Consider the following 24685-nt stretch of genomic DNA (forward strand, 5'->3'; position numbering starts at 1 on the left):
AAAGCTATATCTGATGTTCATTCTACTATTTCTGAACTGGTGAGGTAGGACCTACATCCTGGAGGGAGGAATGGAGATCTTCCTAACTTACTATAGACCAGCAGATGCTGGAAGCAGTAGTTAGGTCTACACCAAACAGCATGCAAAGCACGTAAGTCCTCATAGATCAAGAAAATAGAATAAAGTTCTGCCTCTACCTCACTGAAGTTATTATTAGTGAGAGTAATTTATGTCCCTGAAGATTCAAATCAGTTTCATTTTCTTTTGTACTTACTATGGGGTTACTGGTGCTCTCTAAGCTTGGTGATTTTCTTTCAGGCAGTTCAATACCAAACTAGATAACATCATCAATGCCAGCATATTTCCTTCTATAATTTTGTACTTAAGTTTTCAATTTTTATTCAACATGACATATTTCTTAGTATATGATAGTAGATGCACTAACCTGAAGATTGTAAGGAGCAATGACAGCTACATCTTTTGCTTTCACACCAGCTTCAATCAAAGCATCTATATGCAAACTGGTAAGCTGTACCTCACCTGGGAACAAGGAACAAGCAACTTTAAGGTTGAAGAAGCAGGCAGGGAGATTCAATTAGAAAACCAAACCAACCTGTAAACTTCACTTCATGTTCTAAATTTAAAAAAAACAAACCAGCACTGTGTGTATAATCATTTAATATTGAAGCACAGATTTATTTGCTAAGAATTCAAAGATTACAGGAAGCCAAAAGAAAATATATTTTTTCATTATGTGGGTTTCCCACTGCTAAAGAATTGCCACTTTTGTAATACAGCAGCTATGCCATAGGTCACCTTGCTAAGGATTTATGTTCTTGATTTAGATGATGATCTGTGGTTGGGCATATGGCAAACCAAGAAACATTCTTTTGTTCCATTTATTCATTCACCAGGCTCTTGCTGGTCACCACACGAGGAAAGAGTTGTCCACAACTGTTCCTTGGCACAGTTAACAAGGGTGTATATACACACTAAAACATAAAATGGTCCTCATTCACATGTGTCATAAACTGTACATTGTAAACAAGATTTTTTTTTTAAAAAAAAGCTACTTTATTTGCAGTGTTTATAAACTGCCCCATTTAGTTTATTAGTTTATAAACTAATACCGAATGAGTATTTCCTACCTAGAAAACCAAACTGAAATTATAGTAATGAAACATCATAAATGCAAATAAAATAGATGTATGCTAAAACGCCAGAGTGCAAAAGCCTGCTGACATAAAATCATTCTGACAGGCTTTCTGAAACTCAAGGAGGGCAAGGAAGGAGCCGGTTCCATAAAGCAAGATCCACTATTTACTAAGAAAGTCTTACTCAATGTTTGAGCATTGACCTATCCTTCTTCTAAGCATAAAACAAACCACATAGACATATTGCTGCTTTGGAAAATGTCACTAAATATTATTCAGAAACATGGATTCTAAGACTTATGGCTTTTGAATAATATTTCCGAAATTCTCTTTAGTTCTTGATGTACAAACTGCATAGGTTTGTGCCTTTGTTTGCTCAAAACTGGACAAAGTGTGATGTGCCAAGACAGTTAAAAGTGAAAGCTCTTTCAACTCTGCTGTGCCACAAACAGAATGGATATGAAGCCAGTTCAATATTCCTGGCTGAGAGCTGATATCTTTCCTGTTGCTTCAGAGCCAATTGTGTATCTAGAAAGATATTTAAACTTCAGCAGCAAGATATGACAAGCATCGCTGGTAACTGTCCATACAATTTGCCCAGCTGTTATCAAGATGTAAGTTGTCTAGCTGGAGACCAGTAGACCAGCTTTCAACCTGGCCATGGGAGCCTCCTACCTGTTATTTAGAACGTCATCCCAACTTTGTATTTGAGTTTAGGGCAGAGGTAAGAAATCTGTGCTCATTCAGAAGGTTATTTTTTAAATTATTTCATGTGGTTATCCAGAAGGTAACAGACTACAATTCCCACCTTCCCTGATCCCTTTTAAAGCAAAACGGAATTTAACAGTATCTGGAGAATTTAAAATTCTCCATTCCCCCCCCCCACTCCCCAGTTCTTTCATATAACAAGATGAATACATGGATATTTTTTTCTTTCCCATCACCAGCTATTGTTCCTCTAGTTAAAAGAACAATAAACACTTTTCCATATTGTTCATGTTTATTATTCAGTTTCATGATTCTAAAAAGGATCTGATTCCTTTTGTGTTTAAACAGGCAAGAAATCAATATGTTATAAAGATTCTCCTAGCAGATTCATCTATTTTGCAGAATTGCTCAAAAACCTGACATTATTTCAAACTTACATAAGCAGCCTTATTCAAGTTCAGAGAATCAAATGTTCCTGCATATATAAAAAAGTATCCTTGAATGTGTCTAACGAGACAGATACGGATTACATTACTATAACTTTTCAGAGCCTTTTTTGGTTAAAAAGTGGGAATGAAACATAATACTGCAGACCATTTGACATTCACTTATGCATCAATGCCCATGTGAGACTATTTAAGGCTGCAACCCTATGTACATATGGTAAAAAATAGACGCCAGGAACAACAGTGGGCAGTGGCAAAAAACAGGGGAAAAATAGATGCCAGAAAAACAGTGGCATGTCAGAGCAAACATAAATATGAACAGCTTCTAAAATACATACTATTGGTTATTCAATTTTGGCATGCATTCTTTATTCTCATAAAATTTCCAAGCTAAGTTAATTATAACCCACCACAATTGATTTCCACCTAAAACCCATGAGCATGTTTTGTACCAGTTTAGTAGCCTTTTGTTCCACCAAGGCTAGGTTTCATTCACTTAATTCCTGGGAATGCATAGGAAAGTTCTCTTTCTGAATTGTTAAAGCAGCTCCTTCTTTTTAAAGGCCTCATGTCAGTTTTGCAAGCTGCTTCAATCCCGTGCGCATGCACAGTCATTTCATTGCAACATTGGTTTCTATTTTTTCAGGCTACACCTGAAGCCCAATTTAAAATTCTGTAACTCTTAACTACGGGGGTACAAAGTTCAAGCTTATGAAACAAAATAATATTTAGGATTTTGCTACTTCTAGTCACTACCAAAATTGTACTACCTTCTGTCTCTTTCTTGCTCTGTTGTATGTTTTATATCGATTCATTAGTTATATTATAGTAAAGTGTGAGGTGGATGGAAGTTTTGGTATGTCAACATCTGTTTCTTTCATAGTTATCTGTCATGGAGGTTAAATCAATGTACCGTAAAACCTTATCTCTATAACAATCTACTATAACAAATGAGACTTACTAGCAGTTCACAATAAACTGTTTTTATTTACATAATAATAAAAACAATATCTATTCAAATACTAAATAGTATGTCAATCCTTTTCTTTAATATCCTGTCAGATATATATAAGTAATCACTCTATGTGATTATAGTTCTGGCTATTCTTCCTCAGAAGAAGGATTCTTTTAAAACATCAGATCTACCTCGGATCCCTAATCAGAACTCTCCTAACTGCCAACTTACTGATGACTAACTGCCTTCAGAACTGCCTTTAAACTGCATACTGACTGCAGAACTGCCCTTTAGAGCTGCCCTCTAACTGACTTCTAACTGACATTAGAACTGCAGAGCTGCCCTCTAACTGACAACTGACTACTTACTGACTTCTAACTGATAATAGTTTTCTGTCAGGAATCTCCTTTTATACTGTCACAGTGACAGTTAGGGGAGGAAATATAAAATCCAGGGAGTTTCAAACCCATTAGCCGCTTTCTGATTGGCTTATTTACTTGTCCATTCCAAATGCCATTAATAGGCACAGCAACTGAGAAATAACTTTTCTCTAACATTATCACTTACATTTGGATCCAAAAACAAAAAAAAAAACAAAAAACCCCACCTAGAAACAAAACTCTAAAAACAGCCTTGGAAGCCATGGCTAATTTAAATAGGCGATTCATCTGCTTCAAGGATATAACATATGTAATTCAAGCATGACATGCAAGAAATTTCCAGACATGTTCAACAATTTCCACAGGAGTTGTACCTGTGATCATGGGTATAATATGTCAATAACTCAATTTTTACCATACTTTTCAGGTACAAGGAAACTTTTGCATTGGCTGGTATTACAAAATCACTATACAGGTAATATAAATTGAAAAGGCAGTTTTTTGAAGATGCCACTCAAGAAAGAAAAATCATGAAGCAGAGTAAATGATGGTACCTGGGTTTCCTCTAGATTGTTCTTCTTCCACTTCAAGTTCAAATAAGCCACAACCAGCTGTATCTATAAGCAGCAATGGGATACTGGTCTCTTCTGTGGGGGCCACTCCTGGCAAGTCTCTGTCAAATTATTAAAAAGAATGACACAAACTACTTTTGCAAGAAGCTGTAAGGTCATTTTATTCTCTCTCTGCAACTATGAGATCTCAGAACCCATTCTTAGTTATTATGTGGAAAGAAACAATACATGCAGCCTGATGGGAACACAAATTAGCACATATGGTGTTCCTGTTTAACAGTAGATGCTTCTAGTAACACATATATCAAGCAAATTACAGAACAGGGCAGTTCAATGAAAGCAAAAAATAAAATTATAGACAAAAGCTTTCACAGAACACAACTACTTCCTTTGCTCAGAGACAAAAGATTTATTATTGGAGACAGCTGTGATATTAGGAAAAGATACACTCTGTGGGTCTAATAACTGCAAAAAGATGTTATTTGTACTTAGAAGAGACATATTAATCATCAACATTACAGAACTACAGTTGTTCCTTATATATCTAATCTCTGAGCAAACACATGAAAATAATTTTAAGGGATCCAAGGATGGATAGGATTTGAAGTATGATTGGGGATTTTACCAGAAATATACAATAGAGAAATCAGATATTTAATTGTGAATGTTTTAACGGCGGCTAGAATTGTATTTGCTAGAAATTGGAAAGGTGAGAAGATACCCACGGATGACGACGTTATCAAGAAAATTTTGCAGTGTATTGAAATGAATAAATTGACATTTGAAATTAGGGATCAAGAGATAAACAATATTATTTGATATGGGATTTATTTTATCAATGGTTAGACAAGAAAGAATGGAAATGAAATATGAAATATGAAATGGATAAGATAATAAAACATATAAAGGGTTTTTTTCCCCCTTATAGAGGACAATTTACTGTTAAATAATTGGTAAATGAGAATAATAATGTAATAAACTGTTAAATAAGAAAATATTGGATAGAGGATTAAGCACAAAAGATTTGTAACCGATCAATACACTTTCTGTAATTGTAATGGATGATAATTGTTTTATGTTTTAAGTTTTGTTTAAAAATAAAAAAATCCCCCCCCCCCCCAAAAAAAAAAAAAAAAGGATTTGAAGTATGAGAATGTAATTCATTTTTTAAAATCTTGGTCACGTACAGAAGCTATTGATAAGAAAGGATTCAGAATATAAGATCATAACAACACATGAACGGACATAATTGTAGGGGGGTGCAAAGGAAAATACAAAGATGCAAAAGAGAGGTTTACCTTCTCTCCCATCAATGACTCCTGGGGACCCAAATCCCATCAAACCTCCAAGTTTGGTAGCCCAGCTCTTTCTGGCACCATTATCTGTCCCTTGGCATTATGTTTCGTTTGTCAAATGTCAAAGCAATTGATACGTGCAAGTGTATTGATCCTTGCCAGTATATAGACAAACAGGAGTAATACAAATATGGCTTGACTTGTCACAGCTATGAAGAAATTCTCTATAGCACATGAAGGATAGTTGTTTCAAACCCCTTCTCCAAATTAAGAAGTTGTTGTTCCCGTTATTAAGTATTAAAAGTATTAAATTTTTAAGTATTAAATAACCAAGTTACAATTTTGGATTGCCCAGGAACTGTGATTAATATTAATTGTATTGGTTCAACCAAAGTAATTTCAGAAATCGTAGCTTAAAGTTAACATATTTTAAACTCTAGTTACTATTTAGTACAGATTGTTGGTCTACATATAAGAGAAAACATTGTAAGCTAAAAGTGGAAATGACCACAAACTTCCCACCAACCGAAAAGGATGGAGGTTTGTCAGCATGAATATGCGCTGAAGCAATCTTCCTTGAAGATCTCTGACTATAATGTTAAGTTTAATGGACATAATTTGTTCAAAACTGCATTTGCAAGTTCTTCTTAGTAGTATGCTCCCCAAAGACCAATTCTTTGTTCTGGATGGAGAAGTAAGCAATTACAGTACTGATTTTTAAAAAAAACCAAATATTTCAGCATTATCCATTGTTCTACTGCAAGGCTTCAGATGCAGAGCTGGTCTCTCACATATTAGTCGATATACAGAGACAATGCCAGCAGATTACTGAAGTTTTTGTTTTTCTCTACTTATACTCTTTTTTCAACTCCATTTTGGTTCTTTTAAAATAATTCCATCTGCAGAGAAAATCATGCCAAAAGAATCTTTATGTCAAATAACTCTCCCTTCAAAATTTAGATACAATCTTTATGAGATTAAAGCTACTGGGATAGCAAACCAATTCTCACAGTACCATCAGTAGTTATTAAGGAATGCAAAAGAGAATTGGTTAAAAATGTGAATTTAAAAAGAAAGATACACATTGTATGATCAGAGGTTTTGGCTATTTATGTAAACAGTGCTGGGTTGTGAGAAAAGTTAAGATGAATGTGTTATCAGTAAGAGCAAAACCAAATAATGTTTTCCCCACGTATTCAAAAAGCTGAAAGCAAAGATGCAATTGAGCCAGTGTTAAGTGTTTTACAAAATTTCGCTGGGAATATGATGGTACATATTTTATAAAAATGCTAACATCATGCTGAATCCAGTTAGAATTATTTATACATTTCCTTAATAGTGAAATGGATATTAAAACTGCAATTGTGCATGCTTCTTTGAACACAGTAAGGCAAAAACCAAGCACATTATTGAGGCAGGGGCAGAGTGTGATTTAATACCATGAGAAAAACTCTAAAGAAATTAGTTACCACAACACCATTTTCTTAAACTAATAATGTTATTGCATCATGGCATTACTATTCAAGTTAAGGGCAATATTGCTGATGACTTAACTAAATGTGTCTCTACTTGCAAGATCTTAAACAAGACTAGTTCAATTTTTAGTTTAACAATATTATTAAGTCTGCTAAGCTAGAATTCCATTCACCCTGCCTTGCCCACCACCCCATCTCTATTCTTCTCGATGGTGAAGATGAAGTCCTACTCTCAAGTAGACCCTCAAAGACACCTTAAAACTCTACTGCTTTACTGCTCCAGAGAATGCCTCAAAATAAATTATTCTAAAACAAAGATATTAGTATTCTCTAGGAGACACTTTAAAGCTCTAATAGGATGATTAGCAGCAAACCTATCAGGCAGGTTAAATCTTTTAAGTATCTAGAAGTCTATTTTAAATCTTCTACTTGCAAGTCTATTCACGCAAGAGAGCTACTAGCAAGAATCCAAAAAGCATCCCTTGCAATTACTAAATTTGCAGATCAATCTGGAAACAATGATCTCTCAGAAGCTATTAAACTATATAAAATTAAAGTTCCGGGCATGATGCTATATAGTGCTCAGATGTACCTACAAGGAGGTCTTCTGGATTAAAAGCAATTCAGTCAATTTTTTAAAAAAATCTTATTGCAAGTTCCTCGTTCAATTTCTTATGTTGCAATTTGACTGGAACTTGGCTGCACTTTCCTTGGGCCCAATTTTCTTGTCCTAGGATTTGGCTGAGGGAAGCCTAAGAAGGAAATTGCTTGGTCCATCTCACCATGCTAGATAGTTCTCTGCAGCCCTAAGAAGGAATATTAGTGATAACACAATTATCTCTCTTCTCTGGCCTATCCCTAGATATTTCTTCAAAGTTCTATATGGCCCTCATAGGAGACTATTACAATAGCCTGATTGGGCATTATCTATTAGAGCAAAAACTTGCAGATATTTAAGTCTTCCACATGAAAGCCATAGTTGTTTTCAGACATGGAAGTAGAATCTGTTTCACATTTTCTAGTAAAATGTCCACTGTATACCCAATGATGATAGAACTTGATATTTCCTGGTCACATTGCCATTGTGATCAAGAGACCATGAATCTTCTTTTTGTGACCCGTCTTCAGAAATCTATAAGAAAGTTTCAAAATTTCTATCTTAAAAACTGTCTGGTTCCTCCATCATGTTATTAACTACTGGGTATTGTCTCAGGATTTTCTTACAATTTTTAAAATTCTTTTATAATATGAATTGTACTGCTGTTCTTTTTCCATATGTTTGCTCTTGGACTATAAATAAACTTTGAATGCTTACATTTTAGAAATCAAATGTGGTCCCAAAGTGGGGGCCTCTCCTTCAAGGCATGCCTAGGGCCCAAAACCCATATAGGTGGGTTTTGGGCCCTAGGCATCTCCGTTGCTTTTCTTCTTGTACTTTAGGTGATGTTTTGACTTGAATGAATAAATGAGCCATGGTGGCGCAGTGGTTAGAGTGCAGTACTGCAGGCTACTTCTGCTGACTGCTGGCTGCCTGCAATTTGGCAGTTCAAATCTCACCAGGCTCAAGGTTGACTTAACATTCCAACATTCCAAGGTGGATAAAATGAGGACCCAAATTGTTGGGGGCAATAGGCTGACTCTGTAAAATCGCTTAGAGAGGGCTGTAAAGCATTGTAAAGCAGTATATAAGTCTAAGTGTTATTGTTATTGCTAATGAATGAGTCAGGAATATTACTGTAATCAATAGGTAAACTCCTCTGTGTTTACCTGAGAGTCAACCAACAGCCAGACAGTGTCAAGGTTGAAACTACTTCTCTTTTAAACAGGGTGATATCCCACTCCCTTCCCTTTCTAGGTAGGAGAAGTTTTGTTTATTGTAAAGTACCCCAGGACGATCTCCAGAAAAGGAAAGAAGCAAGAGTCAAGGCAAATTAGAGAAATAGGAAGCTAATATTCTCTTCCAACTTTCAATAAAAATTTTCTGGAAGAGATATTAGCAAACCTAACACCATGATAGCTGGTGGGCCAACAATGACAACAATTTCAAGTCCACAACACATCTTCAGCTGTTGAACAAAACTTGCATGCTGTAACCTTCAGTGCAGAAATCAGCTATTTGCCAGTTGAAAATGGGGCAAAAGTCTATTTGCTAGAACAGAGCTAGAGGAAAATATTTAGTGCTGTCAGGAGAAGTCTGCATTAGCTTGAAATATTAAAAGACAGCATCAATTTAACATTTGGGCAGAAAAAAAGAAAGCAAGTAAGCCATCGATCACTTACTTCAGTAAATGTTGTGCAACAGAAGAGTGAGCTGATAGATGACCGTCATACATCTCAGTGGAAGCCCATTGCATTATAGCTTGGTGCATTCGGTACTGCACAGTGAGCATCTTCACAACACGGTCTCCCCATTTCTGAATCAGACGTTCCATTAAACTAAGAGAAAGACCTTGTGCAGCAGCCCTGCACCAGGGAGTAATAAAAACAAAGTGAAAAAGAAAAAGGCATTCAAGGACTGTAACAAAGGCCACACTGGTTGCTTTGCTTCCATCACTGCCTGTCATATTTAGAGGAGTTTTTTTAAGGGATGCTTATAATGTGTAACTGAATATCTGATTCACATTCTGATTTACATGCAGGAGTTTCTGAATATTCACTTGCATTTCTCTCTTTCCATAATGTACAAGGGATACAAGCGCATAATTCACCAAAGGCAATGGAACCTAAACACATCAAATGTTACACAATAGTATAAACTTCTAGATAGAGACTGTATCACACAGCAACTGCATTCTTGGCAATATCTAAACCTTGGAACAGAAAACCTAATAAATGATGGGAAAGTGTCAAGTAAAGTTTCATTTCTAAAGTTCTGGCCCAAGCAGCATTTGTATGGAGAAAATGTCAGTCACCTGTTAGCAGTAAAGAACAACAGATACAGTGCTCACAAAAAATGGGGGGGGGAAAGTGTTATCTATGGTTTTATAATATAAGCCCAAATTCCATGGGCTTGTAGTGGGGTCAATGAGAAGTTGAGCTTGACTCCTGTTGAACGCATCCATCTATATTATGGAAATAGTTTGTTGTCATTGTCTTCTGCAAGGATGTTTCAATATTTCAGTCTAGCCAAGAGCTCTGGAATTCCTCAGGTGGACTTCTGGTTAGCTAGAGATATCAGACTGCACCTAAAGAAAATTCCATCTCTATATAAAATGTATTTATTTATTCATTTATTTTTCAGGCTGCTCAACTCTTAATTATTCTGGATCGCTTTACACATAAAACAGCAAAAGTCAAAATAAAGCCCCAACAATAGAATCAGGTGGAGGGAACAACAACCAATTCTCCTATACCCATACAGATAAAAGAGACAACAGTGTCCCCCAATCATTTAACTCAAGGTCTGGAGAAGGAGCCGTGTTTTAAGGCACTTTTAAAGGCCATTATGGGGGTGGGGGGGAGGTAAACGCAAATCTTGAGGGTGATGCTGTTCCAGAGGACAAATGCTGTGACACTGAAGGACTGCCTCCTGAGTCCTATTGGATTACACCGCTGGATTGGCTAGACAAGAGAGAGCCAATTCTGCTGAATCTTACCCAGATGAAGAGAAATCAGGGGACATGGCCCACTCCCAAATAATCTTTTAGGGTTATCGACCATGTAAGGCTTTAAACATGACAATCAGCACCTTGAATTGCACTTAGAAGCCAGATGATAGCCAGTTCAGTTCACGGAGCCTTGGTGTTATATAGACATGGCCCAGGCCATTTATTGTTGACCACATTATAGATAATCCTCGACCTACAACCACAATTGAGCCCAAAATGTCTCTTGTTGGCCAAGACAGTTGTTAATTTTTTATTTTATTTTATTAGATTTATATACCACCCTACTCCCGCAGGACTCAGGGTGGTGAACAGCCAGATAAAACACATAAATTACAAAATTTAAAAACAGTATAAAATCTGATTAAATAATTTGGCAACCCTAATGTTTTTAAGACAAATTTAAAATTCATCATTTGAATTAAAAAGGGAAAAAAAAAAGTTAGGCCAGGCCGGCCTGTTGAAATAGGAAAGTCTTAAGAGTGCGGCGAAAGGTGCGTAGATCCGGGATCCTCCGTATCTCCGGGGGGAGCTCGTTCCAGATAGCAGGTGCTCCCACAGAGAAGGCTCTCCCCCTAGGGGCCGCCAGTCGACACTGTTTGGCCGACGGCACCCAGAGGAGCCCCTCTCTATGAGAGCGTACTGGCCGGTGGGAGGCTATTGGTGGCAGCAGGCGGTCCTGTAAATAACAAGGTCGTAAGCCATGGAGCGCTCTAAAGGTGGTGACCAAAACCTTGAAGCGCACCTGGAAGACTACTGGGAGCCAGTGCAGCTCCCGCAGGAGAGGTGTTACATGGGAACGCCACGTCGCTCCCATAACCACCCGCGCGGCCGCACTCTGCACCAGTTGGAGCCTCCGGATGCTCCTCAAGGGGAGCCCCATGTAGAGAGCATTACAGTAGTCCAGGCGGGAAGTGACGAGGGCATGAGTGACTGTGCATAAGGAGTCCCGATCTAGAAAGGGACGCAACTGGTGGATCAGGCGAACCTGATGAAAAGTCCTCCCGGTCACGGACGTCAAATGCTCTTCTAAAGATAGCCGTGAATCCAGGAGGACGCCCAAGTTGCGAGCCCTCTCCATGGGGTCCAACGACTCGCCCCCAATAGTCAGTGATAGCTTCAACTGACTATATCTGGACGCCGGAAACCACAGCCACTCGGTCTTGGATGGGTTGAGCCTGAGTCTGTTTCTCCTCATCCAGATCCGCACAGCCTCCAGGCACCAGGACATCACTTCAAGGGCATCGTTGGGGTGGTCCGGGGTTAAGTGAGTTTTGTCCCATTTTACGACCTTTCTTACCACAGTTGTTAAGCGAATTGCTGCATTTGTGAAGTTAGTAAAATGGTTATTAAGCGAATCTGACTTCATTGACTTTGGTTGTCAGAAGGCCACAAAAAGTGATCACAAGACTCTGGGACACTGCAAGCATCATAAATAGGAATCAGTTGCCAAGCACATGAATTTTGATCACAACCATGGGGATGCTGCAACAGTCATAAGTGTGAACAATGATCATGTGTCACTTTTTTCAATGCTGTTGTAACTTTGAATAGCTGTAAGTCAAGGACTACCTGTACTACATTTGCTACCAAGTAGCTTGTGGATTTTTAAGGGCAACTCCATGTATAGTGTATTGAAATAGTTTTATCTGCAAAGTGATCAGGGGCATGAGTGACCAATAAGAAGGATCTCAAACAGCAGCAAAGGGCACAACTTTGTGCACAGAATGAACTTGTTCAAAGCCTGCCTGACCAAAGCTGTCTTTTCATGCTTCAGCAGAAGCTGTAAATCCAAGAGGAACCCCAGATTGCACACTAGATCCAAACCAGATAGTGTAACCCTTTTCATGGCCAAAAATGGGAAATCACCATTATTAAGAGGTCTAAACACTCAAAGTCACTCAGTGATCCTAAAGGTGAATCTGAGCTTATTCTTCCCTATTCAAACCTTCATAGTCTTTAGCTACCGGAACATGACTTTAATCGCATTGCTTCATGCTGGCCTGGAAGAATATCATGTTAAATAATAGTGCAATTTTCCGAGAGACCATGAAGGACCTGAATGAGCTGTCTGTCCCACTCTGTCTCTGCCTCTCTCAAGTGTGATCATTACAATCTTCAAGGTTTTACTCCAGGCCCTCTGCAAGTACAATCCAACCACCATGAAATCATCTGGTTATTTTTAAACACGGCAAACCCAGGGGTGAAATGCTCCTGGTTCGGACCGGATCGCCTGATCCGGTAGCAATGGAGGCGGTTGGTTCTGAGAACAAATCCCTGCCCCCCCAACCCATTCCCCAGCTGAGCCGTGCAATCATCAGAGGCTTTTTTTATATTTTTAAAAGCATTTTTTCTACAACCTCTTTGGCTGAAAAAATGCTTTTAAAAGTAAAAAAAAAAGCCTCTGATGATCGCGCAGCTCAGCTGGGATCATCAGAGGCTTTTAAAAGCATTTTTTTCTACAACCTCTTCGGCTGAAGAGGTTATAGAAAAAATGTTGTTTTTTTTAAAAAAAGAAAGCCTCTGCTGATCAGGCAAGTCAGCTGGGATCGTCAGAGGCTTAAAAAAAAAAAAAGAAAACCTCTGCCAATCAGACAAGTCAGCTGGGATCGTCAGAGGCTTTTAAAAGCATTTTTTTTTACAACCTCTTCAGCTGAAGAGGTTGTAGAAAAAATGGTTTTAAAAGTAAAAAAAAAAAAAAAAAGTTGGCCATGCCCACTCAGTCATATTACCCCCCACCCACCCACCAAGCCACGCCCACAGAACTGGTAGTAACAAACTTTACATTTCACCACTGGGCAAACCCTTTTTAGTACTGCTAAGGTTTTGGTCCAAAAAATGCTAAAGAACAGTCTATAATCAGACCAGAAAAATGATGCATAGAGAGAGGATGTGAAAGAGAAAGGAAAATTGCTGATGCCTGTGCCATTCTGGTATGTTCAACACAGCTCACAAAACTGTTAGATGAAATACGAAGCAAGTCCAGAGCTGTCTCACAGTTAAAACTCTTTTGCTTTAATGCCACGTAATAAATGGCCTAAAGTATTCGTTTTAATGGAACCTCATAAAAGTGAAGAGAGAACCAATAAAGCTCACCATGCATCTGAAATATAACTTTTATATACAATAAGACTGTCCAACTGTGCCCAAGGCATTGTGCAATACACTGTGGGAACATATAACACCCGATAAGATGAATTAATTACAAAGAGATTTTTCACCTTTTAAATAATTTACCCTTGGTCCTAGTCAAGACCTATTCATATTAAAAAACTGGCAGAAAAAAATATTCCTTTGATTCATTCTTTGTTCTCTTGGAATGTTCAGCATTTAAAAGAATATGAACTCATGGTAAGAATAACATATACATACAAACAGAGATGTATTTCTTAGGGATGGTTGTGTAATAATATGGATTTTGAATTCAGAATGTTTGATTTTCTTTGTCAAGTAGACCTCATTTGTGGGAGTTTCTCAAAGCTTTTTAAAATTATTTCCAAATTTTATATAAAACACTGTCCACAAGCAGTTATCTAAATTTTCTGTTAAACTGTCCTCCATTGCCTTTAGATCAGCTGTTCTCAACCTGGGGGTCGCGACCCCTTTGGGGGTCGAACGGCCATTTCACAGGGGTCGCCAAAGCCCTCTCTCGCCCCCCCCACGCCTTCACTCACCCTCACCCTCTGCCTCTGTTGGATCGCCGTTCGCTTACCCCGCCCACTCCCAATCTATTGCTGCCTCCGGAGTCCCAGCTGATGGCTAGAGGGAAATAAACCGTTTAAATTCTTGCCGCGGGGCTTCAAAGGGCCCTACAGCTAATCAGTGTTAAAAGAAAACAAATGAGAAGACCAGTGCCTGCAAAAATAGAAAAAATAGAAAAAAACAGCCCTTTTCAGCTTCACCATAAGTTGATTTGCTCAGCCTCCGGACTCTCAGCTGATTTGCTCTCAGCTATTTTGCGGAGGGCTCCGTTGCTAGCTGCAAAGAGAGGAGCAGATTTTTTTCCCCCTAGCTATGCTGAAAAACGAAACTGAAAGTAAAACAGGGTCTTTGCTGCAACGTGACAAAATGAGGCAGAGAGAGATTTCTTTTTCTTTTTCCTCACCAAAAAAGGTAGGTGCAAAACTGCAAACAATGGGAAATTTAGGGCAAAAGAGGAGGTTCAAGATTTTAAAACACAAAAGAAAAAAAGCTCTATTTAACTAGGGAATTGTAATAATTGAGATACTATTAATTGTATATTGTGTTGAAAGCAGAAATGGTTAAGTTGTGGTTTGGAGGAATGTATGGGGGAAATTATTTGGTTTATTATTATTGGTAAATATAATTAATTGATTTGTAAGAAATTGGATTGCATGGAAATAATTGGAATATTCATGTTCATATTGATTGATATACAAAAAGATAGTTATATAACTAATTGATTTATATTAAAATGCTGACTTTGTATTAAACAACTGTATTACATAATTACATAATTAACCAATGTGAGGATGGATATAAAAATAGATGACAATGGGAAGGGGTATAATATAGAATAGAAGGGAAAAATTGAATTTGATTAAGATTAGAGATGAGGATGAAGGGTAATATTGGTTTTTTAAAAAAATAGATGACGAATAAATATGGCAAAAAGAAAACATAGAAATTGTAAATTTAATTGAAATGACTAAACACTGGTTAAATTTGTGAACCGGCCAAATACTCTGTTCAAAGAAAATACATTGTATGTTTGTATGTGTGCTTCTAATTATTGCTATTTATTCATATTTGTTCTCTTTTATTCTTTAAAGTTTAACAATTCATCTTAATATCTTTATATTTGTTTGGGGTTGGTTTTCTTCCCTTTCATCTTTTTTATTGTACAGCAATCTTTCTCCTCAAACCTACCACCTCTCTCTTTTCTTTCCTTCTTACTTTCTCTTCCCGCCCTCTTCTTCTCCTCCCTACTTCCTCTTCCTTTCTCCTTCTCCTCCTCTCTTCCTCCCTCTCTTACCCTCCTACTCTAATTTCCCTTCCCTTCCTTCATCCCTCTCTATTGCTGTATCCTTTTATGCATCTGGACTACTCAGAGGGCTGAAAAAGTTATTTTTGACTGGTCCTCGCACATTTGACCAGTCCTCGAATTTACGACTGTCCTCACATTTTACGTTTTTGCCCTAGCTTGTCACCATGGTGAAGAGAAGCAGTTGTGAAATGAGTGACACGGTTGTTAAGAATGCTACAATGGGCATAAATGATGACCAGTCATAAGTGCGAAGACCAGTCAAAAGTGCGAGGACCTGTCAGAAATCACATTTTTCAGCCCTCTGGGTAGTCCTTTTGTGCACATGGACTACTCAGAGGGCTGAAAAAGTTATTTTTGACTGGTCCTCGCACTTTTGACCAGTCCTCGAATTTAGAACTGTTCTCACATTTTACGTTTTTTGCCCTATCTTATCACCATGGTGAAGAGAAGCAGTTGTAAAATGAGTGACATGGTTATTAAGAATGCTACACGGGCATAAATGTGAGGATGGTCATAAGTGTGAGGACCAGTCAAAAGTGCGAGGATCTGTCAGAAATGACTTTTTTCAGCCTTCTGAGTAGTCCCTATACACATAGCCATGGCCACCCGGTCACATGACCAGCTAGCCACGCCCACCCAGTCACATGACCTCCAAGCCACACCCACATAATAAGCCACACCCACAGAACCAATAGTAAAAAATTTTAGAACCCGCCCCTTGTTGGGGGTCACCACAACATGAGGAACTGTATTAATGGGTCACAGCATTAAGAAGGTTGAGAACCACTGCTTTAGATGATAAAAAGACAGCATTAGTTGTTGATTAAACATGTAAAAATAAACAAATCTGAAGCAAGCTACACAGGCAATTGCCTCTTCATTTTATGTGAGTGGTATTTTTCCAATAAGTTCATTTTTAATCAGCTTTTTTTAAAAAAGCCTGCAGTCAAACTTAATGAAACAGAAGGCATAGAGTTAAGCACTAACCTTTAAAAGAATTACCTTGAGGTAAGATGAGTTGCCTATAAATTTTTATAAATTAATAATTAATTAATTATAAATAAACAAAGATGGATTACAATGACAGTTTGCATGACATACTTAAAATTATGATAATAGGCAATAATTTGATGGTTTAACCTAAAACGTGTCATTTAGGTTAGAGTTAGGGTTTAGCCCTCAAGCCTCAAGTTTTTTTTTTCCTTCAGCCCAGTCAATAATTACCTTAAGATACTCTAAACAGAAGATAACTAAACAGATCAAGATATTCTCGATCTCACTAACAGGTAACTAGAAGTCTTTTATGACAACATGGAGCATTGTACAATCTTACTGATAATCATCGTCCCAGCAGTAGCATCTAAAACTCTCTTGGATTTTGTTATATACAATACTTGATATTCTACTTTTCACATATTTCAATACTATCCCTTAATTCAAAAGTGCCTGCAGCTTTTGAAAATAATAAGATTGGAACAAAATAAATAGTGCTCAAAGTACCACAATCATTTTAGAAGGGGGAAAGAGAGGAATAATTGAACTTACTTTGACATTTCTGTAGAGCTGGTTTTGAATTATTGATAAGCATTAGCACTAAGTGTTATTAATGCTGAGACCACATGTAAAGAATTGGGGCAAGGAAGGGGAATAAAGGGTAAGACAGATGTCCTTCAATATTAATTAGCAAGTCCAACTGGTAAAATCAATTCTCAATTTTCAGCACCACTGAAGCAATGGATGTACAAATGCTTTGGAAACAAATGTGTTTCTTGGCTTCCAAGTAATACTGTAGCTAAGAACAAAAGCCCAGAAGAGGCACTATTTCAATGGCATTATGATGAAAAAACTTCCTTGCTGGTATGTGAAAGTTGTGATTCGAATACTAAAATTCTACCCCATCAGAGCTTTGCTAAATCCCCACCCCCCAAAGATTATTTTGCAGCTTGTTTGAAAGCTTCATGATCGTAACATTGTCGCAGATGATCATAATATGTTCATCATATTAACATTTTACACATAAGAGCATGAAATTAACTGTTAAGGATCACTTTTCCCCCTGAACTAGACTTAATAGATTGGGGTTAGCAAGAGAGAAAATGGATAAGAAAGCAGTTTATGGATACATAGCATCGAATTAAAACCTTTGCTATTTCTTTTGATTTATACTGATAAGACGCTGCAGGGAGATGGAGTTGATATATAAAAAAAAACAAAAAACCAGGGGTGGGCAACTATGCATCCATTACGACCTGTGAACTTCAACTCCCCAAATTCCTGAGTTCATATGCAGAAAAAAAAATAGACAGGTTGTTTTGAGAGAGGGAGAACCTGTGATGTAGAAACTTCCCTCAGGTTTTCTCGCTCAAATTGGAGAAGTCGGAACTGATGAAACAGAAACATTTGATGCAAAACTTGGGGAAGGGGAAGCTTACATACCTTTCCCAAATTTAGCTTCCCTATCAGCAGTCTTGGAATTCCATACGCCTTCTGTCTATGACACAACGTGTGCTGTTTTATTGCACAAGCTTACACATCCTAGAATGCTTCTAATTGGCTATAATGAAACTCTCTGAATAATTCTCACTGCATAATTTATAAATCAGCCATTTCTTTTCTTCTGCCAAATACAGTCAGTAGCCCGAGTCGTAATATTATATCTTCTCTCCCCTGAGCCCTGAATCCAGCACTTTACAAGTGCAGATATTCAGAAAGAAAATTCCTTGGCCTAGCTCCCCTCTCTGCTTTGAAATCCCCAGAATACCCTGCTCTATAGGATAAAGACCTTCAATAAGGTAAAAAGATGGCATTTCATACTTCTTTCTCGCTTCTCCTAGCAGGTTTCTAACCTATCACCCAGGTTCTTCCTAAAGAAGTAATTTGGACCAGTGTCGGTGAACCTTTTCGGCAACAAGTGCTGAAACGGGAGCACGCACGCGGGAGCACTGGAGACCGGAAGAGCAGTTCCCTGGCATGCATGTGCATGCCAGGAAGCTGAGCTTCCGGTTTCCAGCGTGCATATGCGCGCGCTGGTCACCTGGTCTTCTGGTTTCTGGCACGCATGCGAAGACCAGCTGGCCAGTGTGCATGCATGTGCTGGAACCCGAAAGAGCAATGGGTGACAGCTGGCATGCCCAGAGAGATGCTCTGCATGCCGTTTCTGGCACGTGTGCCATAAGTTCGCCATTACGGATCTAGACCATTTAGAGCAGGTTGTCAAACTCAAGGCCTGGGGGCTCGATCCAGCCTGCAGGGTACTTAGATCTGGCCTGCGGGGTCACCTTGGAAACAGCGAAGGACCAGCCTATGGTGTGTCTGCCAGCGAAAACAGGAGGCTGCCAGCTGCGGGAGGTCCTCTCGAGCTCCGTTTTCACTTGCAGAGGGTTGCAGGAGGCCGTCCCAGCCGAAAACGGAGCTCATGAATCCGTTTTCGCTGGCAGAGCGCTCAGGCCACCACAGGCACCCGACACAAGTGATGTTGAGCTGGCCACACCCATCCTGGCCACGCCCCCCCGTCCCCCACCTGAGATCAAACACAACCCTGATGCAGCCCTCAATGAACACCTCTGATTTAGAGGTTTTTAAAGGATAAAGGGATGGAAGACATCCTTGGTGCAGGGATCATACTGGAAGATCGATACTGGATAAGCATTGGGCTGATCACACTATGCAACTTTTATTTTGCAATGTCAATCCATCATGCAAGTAAACATATATATATATCTCCTCAAACCTTATAACCACATTTGTTATTGTGCTTAATTAATTAATTGGGTAATAAACCTCATTGGAGTCAGAAACTATTAGAAACCCAAGGATACTAAAGAGTCCTTGCTAATTTCTACCAATTTCAAATAATCACAATTAGATGGGGGAAGGGGGATGGGGATGGGAAGCATCCCAATGTTTATAGCGTACCAGAGTAATTGGTGACAATAAACATTTTAGAATATTACTTCTGTTAGCAATTTGATGTAACATAACTAATTACATACTTCATTGTTAGTATATTTTGCAACGATGATTCCTTCTATCTCACTTCCCAGTTTATCCAAATTATTCCTTTCCAACCTTGCAAAAGGTTTCATGCAACTGCCCACTCCACTGAACAACTATATTTACTTGGTAGTAAGAAGAGGGATTGATTTACACCAGAATAAGAGTGAGATAGGAAGAAAGCAGGCAATCTGTCTAGTAGTTAGTCTAAAAATTAGACCTTGTTCTGCCAAAATGGGGTTTGTCTTTTTTCCCCCCCCTCCCCAACGCAATTCGCCTGTCAATCCATCTTCATTGTGGATTTTTCTTGGTTTTTTTTACTTTCTCCTGGAAAGGAGTATGGTACACAATGTGTGTGGAAACCATAACACAGCAGGATACCTAACTCCAGAGTGGTCCCTCAAGGAAATCAAGCTAAGTGTACTTTCTTGGAATTCCTAGAGCATGGGCACATTTCTGTGTATTTTCAAGTAACAAATGCAAGGTTTTTCTACATCAGGGGTCTCAAATTGGATTTCTTCGAGGACTGGATCAGCATTGTAGTTCTCCACGGGCCGGCCAGGGTAGACGCCTCCTGCAGCACCTTGCCGGCCAAAATGGGACATGGGGGGCCACACGAGGCCCCTCCGCACCCCATTTTGGCTGCCAGAGGCACCACGGGCTGATCCTTTGCTATTTCCAGGTCGGCCCCGCAGGCCAGATTTAAGCCTTGAGTTTGACACCCATTCGACATAAAGGACCTGGTGCAGCTGCTTCCAACAGCTGTACTGCTCTAGAAACTTCATCTCTGATTCAAGCAACTGCCTGCATTCTTTATTCCCAGAATAATAGAATAACAGAGTTGGAAGGGAATCTTGGAAATCTTCTGGTCCAACCCTCTGCTCAAGCAGGAAAGCCTATAACATTTCGGACCAATGTTTGGTTGTCCAATCTCTTCTTAAAAACCCCCAGCATAGAAGCACCCACAAGTTCTGAAGGCAAATTTCTCCTTAGTTCTAGGTTGGTTTTCTCCTTGATTAGTTTCCATCCATTGCTTCTTGTCCTGCCTTTAGGCACTTTGGAGAATAGGTTGATCCCCTCTTCCTTGTAGTCAAATATCTAACCCTAGAATACTGACATGTGGAGATCAAGATCATTTTACAAACAAGGTACCTTATTTTACAGGCAATTCATTTTAGTTGTTCATTAACAACTGAGTCCTTTGGGAGTAGGGCGGTATATAAATCTAATAAAATAAAAATAATAATAATAAATTATGAATTCAGTTAGTGTATTTCTATTTTTCCCTAGTAAATTCAGGTAGTCCTTAACTTGCAACAGTTCATTTAGTGACCATTCAAAGTTACATCATCACTGAAAAAAGTGACTTATGACCATTTTACACACTTATAACCATTGCAGCATCCCCATGGCCACATGATTGACATTTGGATGCTTGACAACTGACTCACATTTATGACAGTTGCAGTGCCCCAGGGTCATGTGATCCAGATCCTTAACCAAATAGGGAAACCAGATTCACTTAACAACTATGGTACTAATTTAACAACTGCAGTGATTCACTTAACAAATCCAGCAAGAAAAGTCGTAAAATGGGGCCAAACTCACTTAACAAATTTCTCACTTAACAACATAAATTTTGGGCTCAATTGTGGTCATAGGTTAAGGACTACCTATATATGTAAACCTGCACACACATACCAGTGTGAGATATGCACAGAATCAGAACAAAATTAAGAGGAATCCCCAGAGCTGGTTTCAGCTAGAGCTGTCAAGGTGAATAAGATAAGGAAGTTGGTTCTCATATAGGTTTTGCTGACCACTCTCCCCTTGGGAGAAAGTTATTTTAATTTCAGGGCATCTTTGTTTCAGACAAATATGGTACGTGATTACCATTACAACTGATGTATAAATTACAAAAAAATCCCATTCATGCTAGAACAACTTATTATATGCTTCAAATGTTTTGGTAAGCACATTTTCTGGGTGTTAAAGTGCACTTGGTGAAGCAATTCTAACACAAGTTAACAATTTTAACATTAGGATCGCACTGTGAATTGGAATATCAAGTTACTGCAAAACCTGATACAACAACAAACAGAAATATTTTTCCCACCAAAATCATCCTGCCTCCACTGCTGCTGCAATGAAATGAACTCAGTTCAGCTGAAAGGGTGTTATAATCCTGTCACCCAAATCAAAATTTTCCTTTGATCTCACAAGACTGATGCAGCAATCTTGGAGCTGAAGTACAGCCGTGATGGTGAACCTATGGCACTTGTGCCAGAGGTGGCACGGAGACCCCTCTCGGTGGGCATGCACGCCCTCGCCAGCTGCTCTTCCGGGTTCCGTCATGTGCATGGGCGCCGGACATCTGCTCTCTTCCAGGTTCTGACACTCCAGCATGCACACACTCCAGTTTTGCCACTTGGTGCCGAAAAGATTAACCATCACTGACCTACAGAATAAGCCCCTACATCCCTATAAACGGGTGGGACAGAAAAAAATGAACCCCGGTTTGAATATTTGTTATTCTGTGCAGGCAAAACTGTTCACTATAAGAAATCTTCCTACACTTCCCTTTCAAGACAGCAATGGGTAAAATACTAGATCATGCTAGTACCATAGCAATCTATATTTATACATTTCAAGCCGTCTCTAATATGACTGAAACTGAAGAGCTGAGCACCTAACTAGATCTCTAGAGGCACATATGGTTGAGCTTCCTATATTTCTCTATTATTTTTTGCTTTAGCTTGACTTTGGCTTGAGCAGGGCCTAAGGCTAGTGTATCATTCTCCAATTACCTACACTAATTCAACTTAAGCAGAATGGATCTCTTCTCTCTAATCTTCTGAAACAGAAGACTGCTTTTAGCCAGTAGTTGAGTGTATTAAATTACATCACTTTCAGTTTTATTTATACCAGCTTCCAAGCAAAGAATGTTTAAGAAAAAATGTTTTTCTGGAAGATAGTTCTCAAAATTTAGATTATAAGGATGGTATCAAGCTATTTTTTATAAAATCTGATCTGAGTATCATATTGAACTTGCACTTGGGCTTTATGGCAATAAATAGTTTAATTGCTATTATAAGATATTCCCTGAGATTTATCTATCAATGAATAAATGCTATCAAGTTGGGGTAGACTCTTGGCAACCACATAGATTTTTTTCCAGGACAACCTGTCTCCAAGTTGGTCCTTCAGGTCTTCCAACAGGGTACTAATTGTTGGTGTAACTAAGGCCATCCATCTTGCTACTGATCATCTTTTTCTCTTTCTTTCTATGGTATCTTTCCCAGCATTATGGACTTTTCAAGAGAACTAGGTTTTTCTATAATGCACCCAAAATATGATAATTTGAGCCAGTATTGACACCTGGCAATTCCTGGGAAAAGTTTCTGCAGTTTTCTTGGCAAGATTTTGGAAGTGGTTTATCATTGCCTCCTTCCTAGGACTAAAAGGGAGAATGGCCCAAGGTCATCCAGCTGGCTTCGTATCTGAAGGTGAGACTAGAACTCACAGTCTCCCAGTTTCTAGCCTGATGCTTTAACCACTACACCAAATTGGCTCAATAAAGAGCATACTGAGCAAAAATCTATGTTCAAGACTTTAGTCTCATTGCTATACTTTTTTCCATTTTTAATTTCTATCCCAATTTTTCTTCTGCTATCTTGCTCAGTTAATCTTTATCATATACCATCATTTAGTAACTGAACAAGAAGTAACTTTCTTTTTACTAATGACTTCATGCGTTTTAAATTCACAAATTTGTTACAAAATTTAACTGTGTCTCAGTAATTCCTATTATTTCTAGTAATTCCTAGTAATTCCTATTACTGAGATTTTCCACCAAGCTTTTAATAACTGGTTTTATTTTTGTTGCCATAATTTTAAATGAGATTATAGTTAACGAATGTTCTTTTTTAGAAGCTGGGCTTCTTGAACATCAAAAAAAAATCTCCTTTGATAAGACATCTTCGTTTAAAGAACATTCTTAATTCACCAACGTTGCATACTTCTTAAACATCTTTTATCTCCCACTGCTGGTTATCACCAAAATCTGGCCAATATATTCCATTCATATATTTATAAACATTCAAATTAATATTATTCTTTCTTATTTTTACTTTTAACAAGGTAACAAGAACAATACAGAAAAATGTGACGCATATTGCCTTTTGGACAATTTGTTTTTATAATGTATTATATCTTTAACTTTATTTTCATATAAACCTCCAAAGGCCTTGATGAAAAATGACACTGTGGGTAGTTATATATTTGGATTTGCATGCAATGTACATTCTGCATTTACTTCTGTATTCAAACTGATACAGGTGTGGGTCAACTCAAGATCAACATCTTGAATTAGGATTCAACAGGCTCCTGAATGCAGTGTTGGATTTGAAAAATTGTGGTTGAAAGCTTGGTTCAGTCATGAAGCTGACTGGATAGCTTGAGAAAAAAGTTAGTAACACCTTGATTTACCTGAAGGGATTAGCATGTAATTAAAATATTAATTTGAGGTCCACTTGGAAAAAGAAGATACTACTCAAGAAATTCAAGAGTATAAAAGAAACTCCATGTTTTCTTACGTGCAGATTGTATGTAGCTACATTTCTGCTTTGTTACCCATCCCATTACACAGAAACATCCACTCTCAGTTTGCATATACCCAATAACTTTTCTGCTAACAAAGTGGCCAACACCTATTGCAAACTCAGTATTGGACAGGCGTAGGAGTAAATTTGGTAATTGTAAACCTTTTTGAATTTGAAAGAACTTGCCCATTTTGAATTTGAAAGCCCAAATGGGTGCATGGACCTGCATCACCACATACTGGTTGAAGTTACCGTTCTTCCACCAACCCCCAACTAGACTTCTTTTCTTATTAAGGATGGTTATGAATCAGACCAGAGTAGGTTAATGTCATAAAAACTCCAATATCTCATCTTTTCCAGGGAACCTATCTTAATCGATATAACAGTATGCACTTTGTGCATTTGAACATTGAATTAAAGATACAGGACCAGTCTGGACCAACAGAACCAGTCTACTCTACCCTAGAATGTTCTTCTGAGCAATCAAGCTAAG

The 24685-nt window shown here is 38.3% G+C and overlaps 1 protein-coding gene across 1 annotated transcript in view; it reads right to left on the reverse strand.

Moving 5' to 3' along the window:
* The window catches only part of IGHMBP2 (immunoglobulin mu DNA binding protein 2), an 80330-nt gene that overhangs the window by 12838 nt on the left and 42807 nt on the right, over positions 1-24685 (reverse strand). Inside the window, exons 9-11 of the mRNA XM_070957365.1 lie at positions 9266-9448; positions 4198-4316; positions 446-540 (exon numbers count right to left, since the gene is read on the reverse strand). Coding sequence (XP_070813466.1) covers positions 446-540; positions 4198-4316; positions 9266-9448 — 397 coding nt within the window. The remainder of the gene's footprint in view (positions 1-445; positions 541-4197; positions 4317-9265; positions 9449-24685) is intronic.

The sequence above is a fragment of the Pituophis catenifer genome, unplaced genomic scaffold (genome assembly GCF_029215685.1).
Source record: "Pituophis catenifer annectens isolate HBS135680 unplaced genomic scaffold, rPitCat1.0.hap2 SCAF_1, whole genome shotgun sequence".
Taxonomy (NCBI): Eukaryota; Metazoa; Chordata; class Lepidosauria; order Squamata; family Colubridae; genus Pituophis; species Pituophis catenifer.